The sequence below is a fragment of the Cetorhinus maximus genome, chromosome 12, assembly GCF_964194155.1.
Source record: "Cetorhinus maximus chromosome 12, sCetMax3.hap1.1, whole genome shotgun sequence".
Classification (NCBI taxonomy): Eukaryota; Metazoa; Chordata; class Chondrichthyes; order Lamniformes; family Cetorhinidae; genus Cetorhinus; species Cetorhinus maximus.
The window spans coordinates 69,796,926-69,809,128 of record NC_135890.1 but is presented as its reverse complement, the minus strand read 5'-3'; the positions used below and the strand labels follow the sequence as shown (position 1 = coordinate 69,809,128).

At 43.4% G+C, this 12,203-nt stretch overlaps 2 protein-coding genes across 3 annotated transcripts in view; both read left to right on the top strand.

Moving 5' to 3' along the window:
- ddx51 (DEAD (Asp-Glu-Ala-Asp) box polypeptide 51) overlaps positions 1 to 5,990 on the top strand; it is a 39,470-nt gene extending 33,480 nt beyond the window's left edge. For both annotated transcript variants that reach the window (XM_078553833.1, XM_078553832.1), the window contains exons 14-16: positions 1,161 to 1,224; positions 1,913 to 2,047; positions 4,854 to 5,990. In XM_078553833.1, the coding sequence (XP_078409959.1) occupies positions 1,161 to 1,224; positions 1,913 to 2,047; positions 4,854 to 4,880 (226 nt within the window). In that variant the 3' untranslated portion in view covers positions 4,881 to 5,990. The remainder of the gene's footprint in view (positions 1 to 1,160; positions 1,225 to 1,912; positions 2,048 to 4,853) is intronic.
- Positions 5,991 to 8,649: 2,659 nt separating this feature from the next.
- Positions 8,650 to 12,203, top strand: part of LOC144687546 (protein PML-like) — a 47,470-nt gene continuing 43,916 nt past the window's right edge. The window contains exon 1 of the mRNA XM_078553830.1: positions 8,650 to 9,111. Within this exon, the coding sequence (XP_078409956.1) occupies position 9,111 (1 nt within the window). The 5' untranslated portion in view covers positions 8,650 to 9,110. The remainder of the gene's footprint in view (positions 9,112 to 12,203) is intronic.

Here is a 12,203-nt window from a genome sequence, read left to right as displayed (position 1 = left end):
TTAGGACTGGGGCATTTGAAGGTATGGCCACTCAGGTTGGGACCAAAGAAGGAACAATACACAAAAGGCTCGAGTTGGAGAAATAGAGTTTAGAGTAGCAGGGCTGTAAGGCTGGAGGACAGTGCTGAGATTGGGAGGAGCATTGGGAGACTGATGTACATCACACCCCCAGTTAGAAATATTTGTAGCTCCCAATTCCAGGGTTTGCAGGTCATAAAAATTGATGTGACAGTGTCAGGAAGTGTCATGTGTTTCCCTTGACCCGATTTCTGATTCCTACTTTAATATAGAAGTGATATAAAGCATCCTATGGATGGCAAGCCCATCACTCTATCATTGATACACTCAGCACTGCTTGCAACTCTCTGTTAACAATTAGTCCAAACTAGCTTCTCGTAGGAGTACTCCTGTAATTGTCAATCCCCTACAACTGGATGCCCTGGTTTCACTGTCTGTTTGTTGTCTGCGCAGCATGATGTACTGCATTATATTATTGAATCACTGCTCATAGTGCTGCTGATTTCATAGAAATTAGTCGTGATCTAAATTTAAACTTGAAACTTTTGGAAGCTGCAATTGCTAAGGAGGAGGAAAACAAATCAGCAGAGGTGACACTCCTGGTCATAGTTCAGTGACGTCTGCTGAACATGTACGCATATGGACTTTGGGTGCCACCAGAATTGGGCTCAGATATGAAACTCCCTCAACCAAACAACTTGATGGCTGTTAGTATCGAGCATCAAGGGGAAAGAATAGCCACATGGGTGAGGCATTGGAGGGTTGCACTGAAGCCTGCCTACTTTTAAAGTGAAATGATTAATTGGTGATTAATTAATTGTGGAACTGAGTTTATGTAGGTGCTGAGCTAAAGCAGCTTTAAATTTGAGCAGTGTGTTACCTTTTCTGTCCCCAGTTGAGGCACTAGTTGTTTTGATGGTTCCCTGCAGATAGCCTTTTTATTTGAAGTGCCTTATCTGTGAATGAATTAATTGCAGGGTAAAGAAATTATTTAGAATGCTGGGCAAATTAACTCAATTTGGGCTTTGGACATCCTCATCCTGTTTATTTCTGGTCAGATGTTGCTAGGTTTGCTGTCTATCTCCTGTGTTTGTTTTGTCCAGTGCTCCTTGTAATATCCTGCACTGACTTGTGTTTTTCAGAGTGGGTAGAACTGCTCGAGCTGGGAAAGCTGGACTAGCATTCACACTCCTCCTAAAAGTACAGGTGAGTTACTGGGTACCATGTTCACTGCCTCTGCTTTCTACTTTTTTAAGCTTTTGTCTGATGAAGTTTTAATCCTTTCACCAGCGCCTTACAGTTGTAGCCAATTATGACCATTAGATTATCTGTTGTCAGTGAGCAGGGAGGTTATATTGAACTTGTATAAGTTGCTAGTTCAGCCTCAGTTAGAATATCGCGTCCAGTTCTGGGCACCACACTTTAGGAGGGATGTGAAGACATTGAAGAGTGCAGAAAAGATTCACAAGAATGTTCCAGGGATGAGGAACTTCCATTATGAAGATAGATTGGAGAAGTTAGGACTATTTTCCTTGAAGAAAAGAAGAGGAGCGTTCAAAATCATGAAGGGTCTGGACAGTTTATTCCTTTATTCATTGATGGGATGTGGGCATTGCTGCCAATTATTGCGCCATCAGTGCCTACACCACATGGACTGCAGCATTTCAAGAATGTGGCTCATCACCACCTTCTCAAGGGCAAAGAGGGATGGACATTAAATGATGGGCCTTGCCAATGATGCTCATATCCCATGAATGAATAAAAAAAAATGTCTTTGTTCACTGTTGTAAAGAGGGAGGGCAGGTCTGTGCCAATCTGACCTTGCTATTCCTGCAGGTTGATATTGTGTCTTACTGGCTTGTAGGGTTTAAGGATTTAGATGTTGTAATTGCAGGAACAACAGTTTCTTCAGATGCTGAGAGATGCTGGCAGCAAAGAGCTGAAGAAGCAATTGGTAAGACAGGAATATTTGAATCCATTGATCCAGCGCTATGAAGGGGCTTTGCAAGAGCTTCAGCAGGTTCTTAAGGTAAGTCAGGCCTACACAGGATCTTATTACAAAGTCTTTCAAGCTCATTTAATGGTTAAAATGAAACTTGGACTTTACTGACTGCAGTTTTACTGCCACATTTGGGGTCAGTGCGACTTGTTTTTGGTTAACCTTCAACACTTATCCTCAGGACAGATGGAGATGATGAAAGTGGTGAGGATGGCACATGGAAATAGAGTAGATCCAAGGGGGTTTGGGGAGAGGAAAAGAAGATAAAATAAGTTTAAATAAAGGAGCAGCCCCAAGCCACGGTGGAAGCATTGACTGAGAGCTTGGTCGAAAGTATAGGTTTTGAAAGCTTTTTACAACTACACAGAGAAATGGTGAAGGTGTTGAGAGAGGCGTTCCAAAGAGCAGGCCAAGGCACTACTACCTGTAACTGGGTTGGGGGAATGTGTGTAGTAGGGGCTGTGAAGGCTATGTCAATGTATTGAAGAATATGAAGGGATGTACATGTTCTATTGCAGTCTGGAGCTGCCAATATAGGTTACTGAGGATGGGGTTGGTAGGGCAAGACAATGTGGTGTGGGTCCACATGTGGGTGGCTGTATTTTGAATACCTGTTAGGTAAGAATATCAAAGGATTTGGAGACGGGTAAATGGAGTTGAGATGCAAACCAGCCATGATGTCATTGAATGGCTCAAGGGGCTGAATAGTCTCCTTCTGTTCCTATCTTACCAAATTAAAATTTATTGAAGATAAGAGGCTGGAAACGAGGGGAAGAGATTGAGTTGGGGTGCCAGAAACATGGGTGAACATAAACATATGAACATAAGAAATAGAAGCAGGAGTAGGTCATTTGGCCATTTAAGCCTGCTCCACCTTCAATAAAATCATGGCCGATCTGATTGTGGCTTCAACTCCACTTTTCTGCCTGCTGCTCGCTGCTCTACCCTCCCCCCGCCATAACCATTGATTTGCTTGTCAATCAAAAATCTGTCTAATTCAGCCTTGAATATATCCAATGATCTAGCCTCCACTGATTAGCAACCTTCTGAGAGGAGAAATTCCTCCTCAGCTGTCTTAAATAGGAGACCCCTTGTTACCTCTGCCACTGATGGTGGGTGAAGGTAATGTTTTCATCCATTTGTTAGTCGTCTTGGCTGTAAATAATATATCTCAAAAACGAATGGACAGATTTCAACGAAAAACTTGGTACACAGTTAGGGTATGGCCCAAAGAAAGAGCTGATTAGTTTTTGGCAAAGGTGCAGATCTGGATCCTGGAATTTTTGAAAGGACCGTTAACATTGGGAGATAGGGTAAATTGACTTTTTTAAAAGAATGTTGTGGGCTTTGTGTAGAATGTTGAATTGTCTCAGCGGCTGTGGTGGAATTTGTCACAGCTGTCAAAATGTGAGCTGTTTTTTCAGAGCAGGTTACTGTATGTGGATTGGCCTGAAGGCTCGTCAGTGAGATGGAAGCTCTTAAAAAGATTTCAGAATTAAGTGGCAAGTTGGGGGTGGGGAAGGCGCAGAGGGGGATAATGTTGGGCAGATGGAAGTAGGTGGAAAGTGGCTGCATTTTTAGGGTTTTGGTGTAAAAAAGTTTGGGACTTTTTTACGCCAGCTAAAATGAGACAGCACATGGGTGGTAGAAAAGGCATGCCACTGGGACCAGGCTTGAATATACCAGCAGATTCTGCTGGGGAAGGTGGTAGCACCTGTATGTTTTCTAATGACATGTTTTATCTTTTTTGTGCCTTCAATAAATAACAAAGACTGATTCGGAGAGCAGGCTGCCTTTATATTTCTAGCTGTGACTGACTGACCTATTCGTGGTAATGCCCCTCTGTGCCAGTGGGGCGCTGATTCCCCCTTTGTACCACAGCTTCTCAGAACCTTAAAGTTCACATCAAGGTCTGATTCATATTCCATTGTGAATGTAGCTGAAATAAAAATTCAATACCATATTTTTTTTTACAGTAAGTCAAAGTCACAAGCTAAATATACAGTGCATCTAAAAACAGTAATTAGAAACGTAAAATTGGTCCTGATAACTGCAAGATTGGATGGGAACAAGAGGGTGGGGGCAGGGGGAGGGAGGGTTTGTGGTCAGGAATTAAACTTCCTTTGCACCTATAATTGGCCTCCTTCCCTCTGGACGGCCACTAATTGACCACCCAGCGCTTGATTGGTTGCGCAGAGACTGCCAGGGCGGGAGTGAGCAAACCCTTCAGTTTCCGTTTTACTCTCCTCGCCCGGCCAGGTGGCCTACTGCTAATTCGTATGTTCTTCAAGAGGCGAGTCTCTCCCTCAAAAGGTAATGTGGATTAAATAGATGCAGAGTAAATATTGACTCTCAGAAGGCAATTGGATTAGTAGTTGGAAAGGAAACATTTGCAGGGTCATGGGGGGTGGAAAACAGGGAAGTGGCAGCAACTAGATAATTCTGTCAAAGAGTCACAATCGCCGAACTTTGTGTTAACAGCTCCCATGGAATTTGTCCACTTTTTTATCCCCTAGGTGATGTCCTCCCTTCCCCCCCCCTCCCCCACTTCACCCTGGGCTTTTGCCTCTTCACCATTGCCTCTCAGAAATAAGAAACACCTTATTCTGTAATTAAACCAAATACTTACTGGTGGAAACGCGCTATTTCAGACTTGCCACACCAGGAGCTTGTTAAACTCAGCGTGTTGGCAGTGTGGTCATGTAGCAGCTCTCCAGACTGGATCGAGAGGTTGAAGGGATACTCGGGGCTCCTGGTCCCTTTTAACTAAAGCCTGTTTGTGATTCAGTCTCTGTTGGTGACAATGTCAGTATTTAGTTTCATTTTTTTTATGCAGGATGAAAAGAAAAGGAAATATCTCTGAAGAAAGAAACAGGAAGGTTGGAAATCATCGAGTTAAAGAAAATTCACTGCCCACCTGGATTTGAGGGGATCTTGATTAAAAAACTGATATTGCCTTTCGCAAAAATATATGTTTATATACATCTATTATAGGCAATTAGTAATTTTAATGGACAATTTGTATTTGGGGGTTACTGAGCACTGTGTGATGGATTGTTTTTGTAATGGTTTCAGCACTCACACTTGTACTGCAATAAGTTCGCAGTGTTACTGTAGCTTGTAATGTTGATCGGATGCAGGCTTGGTCTCTGAATGGATTTTGTAGCTGGCCTGTAAAACTGTTCAGACCATCACCTTGGTGGTCGTTGACCAACATTGCACCAGCAATTTGTTAGCATCTGAGAGCCACACCTTTCAATGGTCTTAATGCGATTCCTCTCCCTGGTCCCCTCTATTGAATTTTTCATCCCCTCCTGTTACAAGGATATTGACTTACTGTTTTTGCGGCCGCTCTTTTCAGCTCAGCTCTTGGGAAAACTCACTGAGGGACCGGGGTGCTGAGACTGAAATTCCATATGAAGGCTTGTTCTCTTGGAAGGGATTAGTATGGTATAGCACCATGTTTGTTGCTGGGTTTAGATATACTGTGGACTGTTGCACACTGTTTTCATTGAAGCCTACTGGAGTGTGTTCTACTGGAACATGTCTAGAAGAGCCAGGCGAAATCCTGGAAAAACGATAGGAGGGGGAACTGGACGGCAGCGGGAAAAATTATACTCAAAGCATAAAATTGCCTTGTTAAACCTGACTGATCAAACCGCTGCCATCAATCAAGAGGAAAGCAAAGTGAATACTTAACACTGTAGAAGCTGCTTGACTTCAGTAACAAGGAAACCAGGTGCCTTACACAACTCCATCTAGACGAGTGTATGAACAGTGACAGTTTGTAGACAGTTCCACTGTGGGAATCATCATCATCCCTGCTCTTGGTTAACATGCAGTTTAAAAAAACATGTATAGGGGTAGCAAGCAGGAGTGGGAATCTGAACCAGATTTCTAATCAATGAAATGCACATGGACCCATGTACTTGATTTTATAACTTTTTAAAAATAAAATATTTTCAAACTATGACTGACTTTGAAGTTAATGAGAGGGTTAATGTGTTTTACTGAAGTATTAGGAGGATATTATTTTAGTATTGGGTCTGTTACTTCAGTCCTCCCTGGCTGGCACTAAATTGTGGATCAACCAGAATTTCCTACAGTTAAGCACTGGATGTAAGTCATTTGTTTTTGTTACCCCACAAATCATACCTGCATTTGTATAGTGCTTTTCATGTAGTAAGATGTCCCTAACCATACCCTGCCATCAACACCATCCCCATTTCTGATTGCTTACTCAGGTGGAGGGTGATTTGCATGCAACCTCAAAGTTCAACCAGGGCTAAACCTCAAACATTGTATTGTATCTACTGTCAAGTCTGCTCACTTCACCTCTATCCCTACCTGAATTCCCCCCTTCCCCTGCTGCCAGGACTCTTGAGAACTGTAGAATTCTCAGGTTGGCAGGCTGTGACTAGTGGGTATTGCAAGGTTCAGGTTCATTGGGCCCCAGCTATTCATAATCTCTATCAATGATTTGGATGTGGGGACCAAACGTATTTTTTCCAAGCTTGTTGATGACACAAAACTCGGGAATGAGAGTTGTGAGGAAGATGCAAAGAGGCTTCAAGGGGATTTAGACAGCTAAGTGAGTGGGCAAGAACATGGAAGATGGAATATAATGTGGTTATCCACTTTGGTAGGAAAAACAGAAATGCAGAGTATTTCTTGGATTGGGAAGTCTTGATGTCCAAAGGGACCTGGGAGTTCTTGTTCAGAAGTTACTGAAAGTTAACTGGCAGGCGTAGCAAGCAATTAGGAAGGCAAATGGTATGTTAGCCTTTACTGCAAGGGGTTTTGAGTACGGGGGTAAGGAAGACTTGCAGTTTTTTTAGAGCCTTGGTGAAACTGAACCTTGAGGATTGTGTGCCGTTTTGGTGCCCTTACCTTGGGAAGGATATACTGGCTGTAGAGGGAGTGCAGCGAAGGTTCACCAGACTGATTCCTGGGATGGTGGGTTTGTCCTATGAGGAGAGATTGAGGAGACTGGGCCTGTTATTCTGTAGAGTTTAGAAGAATGAGCAATGACCTCACTGAAATGTACAAAATTCTTACAGGGCTTGACAGGGTAGATGCAAGAAGGACATTTCTTCTGGTTGAGGGGGTCTAGAAGCAGGGAATACAGTCTCAGAGTAAGAGGTAGGCTGTTTAGGATTGAGATGATTAATTTCTTCAATCAGAGGGTGGTGAATCTTTGGAATTCTCTACACCAGAGGGCTGTGAAGGTTCAGTCATTGAGAATGTTCAAAGCCAAGGTTGCTAGTATTCTTGATATCAATGATATCAAGTAATATGGGGATAGTGTGGGAAGATGGCATTGAGGTAGAAGATCAATCGTGATCTAGTTGAATGGTGGAGCAGGCTTGGTGTGCCAAATAGCCTACTCCTGCTCCTAAGTAACACAGAAGGTGGCCATTTGGCCTGTTGTATCTGTGCTGGCTCCCTGCAAGAGCAATTAAACCAGTCCCATTCCCCCACCTTTTCCCTGTAGCTCTGCAAATTTTTTTTTTCTTTGGAAAGCCATGATTGAATCTGCCCTCCCTCCCCCCTCAGGTAGTGCATTCCAGATTTTAGCAACTGGCTGTGTGAAAAGGTCTTTTCTTGTGTTGTGTTTGGTTCTTTTGCCATTCAACCTCAAATCAGTGTCCTCTGGTTCTCACCCCTTCCACCAATGGGAACAGTTTCTCCCTATCTACTCTGTCCAAACTCATGATTTTGAACACCTCTATTAAATCTCCTCTCAAGCTCCATGGAGGACAGCCTCAGCTTTACCAATCTATCAACATAACTGAAAACTCTCAAAACTGGGACCAATCTTGTAAATTATTATCTGTTCCTTTACCATTTCTAAACTTGACTGCAGCAGTATCTTCCTTACCAGCCTTACAGTCTCCACAAAGTGTCAAATGATCCAAACCACGGAACCCCCTCCTTGCCATCACCCCTAACCTACTGAGCAACCTGTATTCAATGAATCGGATTTACCATCCTAATTACACCTTCCTTCATGGCCTCAACCCCTCCTACCACTGTAACCTATTCCAACCTGCATACCCTTCCATGTTCTCTGATCTTGATGCAGATGAATAATGTGACAGGGGCCTCAGTAATATATAAATGAACTGAGTATTATAAATAACCCCGTGTAGTGGCCAGTCGGGGTCATGACCTCTCCTCAATTATTTTGAGGTCAGCCAATGAGGTTTTAGAGGACCTGGCAAATTGGCATTCCCCAGTTCCCAGCTCGGTCCCTTTCCTGCCAAGTTGAATCTCAAGTTCAGCTCCTCATTCTCCCAGTTGAACAAACCCAGCTCCATCACAGGTAACTTCAACAGTGACATCCTAATTGAGGTGTTTAAGATGATGAAGGGAATTGGGAGGGTAGACAGAGATTCCTTTGGTTGGTGAAGTCTAGAACAAGGGGGTAGAATCTGGGCTGTTGGGAGTGATATCAGGGAGCATTTGGTTACATAAAGGGAAATCCGGAACTCTCTCCCCCAGAAGGATACTGAGGCTAGATAATTTGTAAATTTCAAAACTGAGATTGATAAATTTTTGTTAGGTTTGGGTACTAAGGATTATAGAACCAAGAAGGACACGTGGAATTAAGGCACAGATTAGGCCTGATTTAATCGACAGGTAGAACAGATTTGAGGGGCTGAATGGCCTCCTCCTGCTCCAGTCTTTGAGGGAACACTTGAAGGTTGCCCAGGAGTTCAGGGTCTGCCAGTCTGGGATAAATCTGGCTGGCATAAAATTGGTGCAACCTGCCAACGAAATATCCGTGTACTGGAGAGTGTGGGCTGGACCGGAACATGGGAGTATTTACTTTCAGTTTCACTTTCTCAGAGACTCTAACGAATGGAGGGGAAATCGCCTGACCAGAGTCCAGCAGAAATGAGCGCGGTGGTCAGATTCCCGCTTCAATCGCCACCATTCAATCGCAGGTTTTAATTCAGAGAGACCAGGAGCCGCCTGAATCTCCCTTCAACCTCTCGATCCAGTCTGGAGGGCTGCTACATGACCACACTGCCAATACGCTGAGTTTAACAAGCAAGGTGTGACAAGTCTGAAATAGCGCGTTTCCACCAGTAAGTATTTGGTTTAATTGCAGAATAAGGTGTTTCTTATTTCTGAGAAGCAATGGTGAAGAGGCAAAAGCCCGGGGTGAGGGTAGGGGAGGGGGTAGGACATCACCCAGGGGATAAAAAAAAGTGGACAATCTCCAGGGGAGCTGTTAACACAAAGTATGAAGATTGTGACTCTTTGATAGAATTATCCAGTTTCTGCCACTTCCCTGCTCTCCCCCCCACCCCCCCAATGACTCTGCAAATGTTTCCTTTCCAACTACCAATCCAATTGCCTTTTGAGAGTCAATATTGACTCTGCTTCTAACAGCCTCCTCATAGTGCAGTCCAGGTAACGCACTGAGGAAAAAAATTCTCCTTATCTCACCCTTGGTTCTTTTGTCAATTAACCTGTCTCCCCTGGTTACTGGCGGTCCTGCAAGTGGAAACTGTTTCTCCTTATTTACTCTTACAGCCCCGGCAATTTGCTCAATACCACTTCCCTGGTGATTGTAATTGTCCCGAGTTCCCCTTGCATTTCCTGATTTATAGCTATTTCCCGGATGTTACTTGTGTCCTCTATAGTGAAGACTGAAGCAAAATACCTGTTTAATTCATCCTCCATCTCCCTACTTTCCATTATCAATTCCCCAGACGCACTTTCTGTAGGATCAGTGCTCACTTTGTTAACTCTTTTCTTATTTAAATATCTATAGAAACTCTTACTGGCAAGGTCACCCCTCTATAATGTGCTAATACCATTATTAATTAATAGAACCACCCTCCATCTTTTCCTGGCTTCCTGTCCTTCCTAAATGTCACATGCCCTTCGATATTCATGTTATCTATGTCACCATGTAGCCATGTCTCTGTAATGGTTATCAGAACATACTTACTTATTTGCATTTGTGCTATAAAGTCATCTGTTTTGTTTCGAATGCTATGTGCGTTTAAATATAGAGCCTTTAGTTTTGTCCTTTTCTTATTTGCTGATTTACTCTTAGATTTTTACTCTTTATCATTACCCATATTAATACCTTTCTCTCTTGCCTTGCCTCTACTCTTTGGTTTACCACATCAAATCCCTAGGTTTCTTTGTTCCTGCCTCCTTTTAAAGATTGTACTATTTAATTTATAAAAGCAGAAAATGCTGGGAATACCCAACAGGTTAGACGGAATCTGTGGAGAGAGAAACAGTTAACCTTTCAGGTCAATGACCTTTCATCAGAACTGGAGGAAATTGGAGATTTTTTACAATTTATAAACAAGTACAGAGAAAGAAGAGGGGAGGAAAGAAGAAAAAGGAAGGCCTATGATAGGTTGGAAGGCAGGAATGATGAACTGACAGAAGAGATAATGGGCAGAATTTTACTGGCCATGTGGCAGTGGGAAAGGAGGGGTGCTGGTTAAATGGCATGGGCCCATGTTAGGCTGGCTCCTGAGATGAACCTGTGGCAGACACATTGGCAGCAGACAGGTCTTTAATGTTGTTATAGAGCCAATTGTCGGCTACTTTCCTACCTTTTTCTGATGCTATGAATGGTACACAGGATGCATGCAGGCTCAGAGTCTTGTCTATTCAAATGTGGAGAGATCTGAGCAGCAGCTGGGTTGTGGAGGGAACTGGCAGCCGTATGTGTAGCTGTCTGCTGGCTGGATGTTGAAGAAGCAATGCTATCAAGTTTGGAGGGGCCAAAGTGAAGCATTTCTCAATATGGATGTTAGTGCCTGATGTTGCTCCATGTATGGATCTACTACCTAGCCTCACATTTCAATGGCATCTTTTCGTTCCTGCTGGGCTTCTGGTTGGTAACTCTACACACCACTCACCTTTCCAGACTTGAGCAGGTCATTAAACCTCTTCCTGCACTGGATCCACATACTTGCAACTACTCCTCAGCTGCTCACGACATCTGCACCTCCAGCCATTATGAACACTTGGCTGAGATCAAAGAGTGACTGATCTGTTATTGCAAGAGGATTTACGTATAACAGTAAAGATGTCTTACTGCAGTTATGTAAAGCCTTGGTGATTCAACTAGACTGTTGTGTGCAGTTTTGGCCTCCTTACATAGAGGAAGTGCAACTAAGGTTCACTAAATTAATTCCTGAGATGGAGGGATTGTCCTGTGAGGGACGATTAAATATACCGGGCCTTTATTCTCTGGAGTTTTGAAGAATGAGAAGCCTTCTCATTCAAACATACAAAATTTTTACAGGGTTCAACAGGATCGATGTCAATAGGATGTTTCCCCTGGCTGGGGGAGTCTAGAACCAGGGGACACAGTCTCAGAATAAGGGGCAGGTCATTTAGGATTGAGCTAAGGAGGAATTTCTTCACTCAGAGGGTGGTGAATCTCTGGAATTTTCTGCTCCATGGGACTGTGGAAGCTCAGTCATTGAGTATGTTCAAGACAGAGATCGATAGGTTTCTACATATTAAAATCATCAAGGGAAAATGGTGTTTAAGTAGAAGATCGGCCATGCTTTCATTGAATGGTGGAGCGGGCTCAAAGGGCTGAATGGCCTACTCCTGCTCCTAATTCTCAGCGGGCAATATTTAACACAGCTGCAGAGGGGAGTGCAACCTTTGATTGACATCTCTGTTAAACATCTCTGTTAGCTTGTAATAATGTATTCTTAATTTGATATGGTGTTTTAATGCCTGTGTATTTATTTGCACAAGTCTAAGAGGTCAGAAGTGGGACAAGTGTAAACATTAAGGCTGAATCATTCGCAACAATCTTCAGCCAGAAGTGCCGAATGGATGATCTCGGCCTCCTCCAGAGGTCTCCAGCAGATGCCAGTCTTCAGCCAATTTGATTGACTCCACATGATATCAACAAACGGCTGAAGGCACTGGATACTGCAAAGGCTATGGGCCCTGACAATATTCCAGCAATAGTACTGAAGACTTGTGCTCCAGAATTTGCCCTGCCCCTAGCCAAGCAGCTCCAGCACAGCTACAACACTGGCATCTACCTGGTAATGTGGAACATTTCCCAGGTATGTCCTGTACATAAAAAGCAGGACAAATCCAACCTGGTCAATTACTGACCTACTCTCGATCATCAGTAAAGCAATGGAAGGGGTCATCAACAGTGCTATCAAGCGAC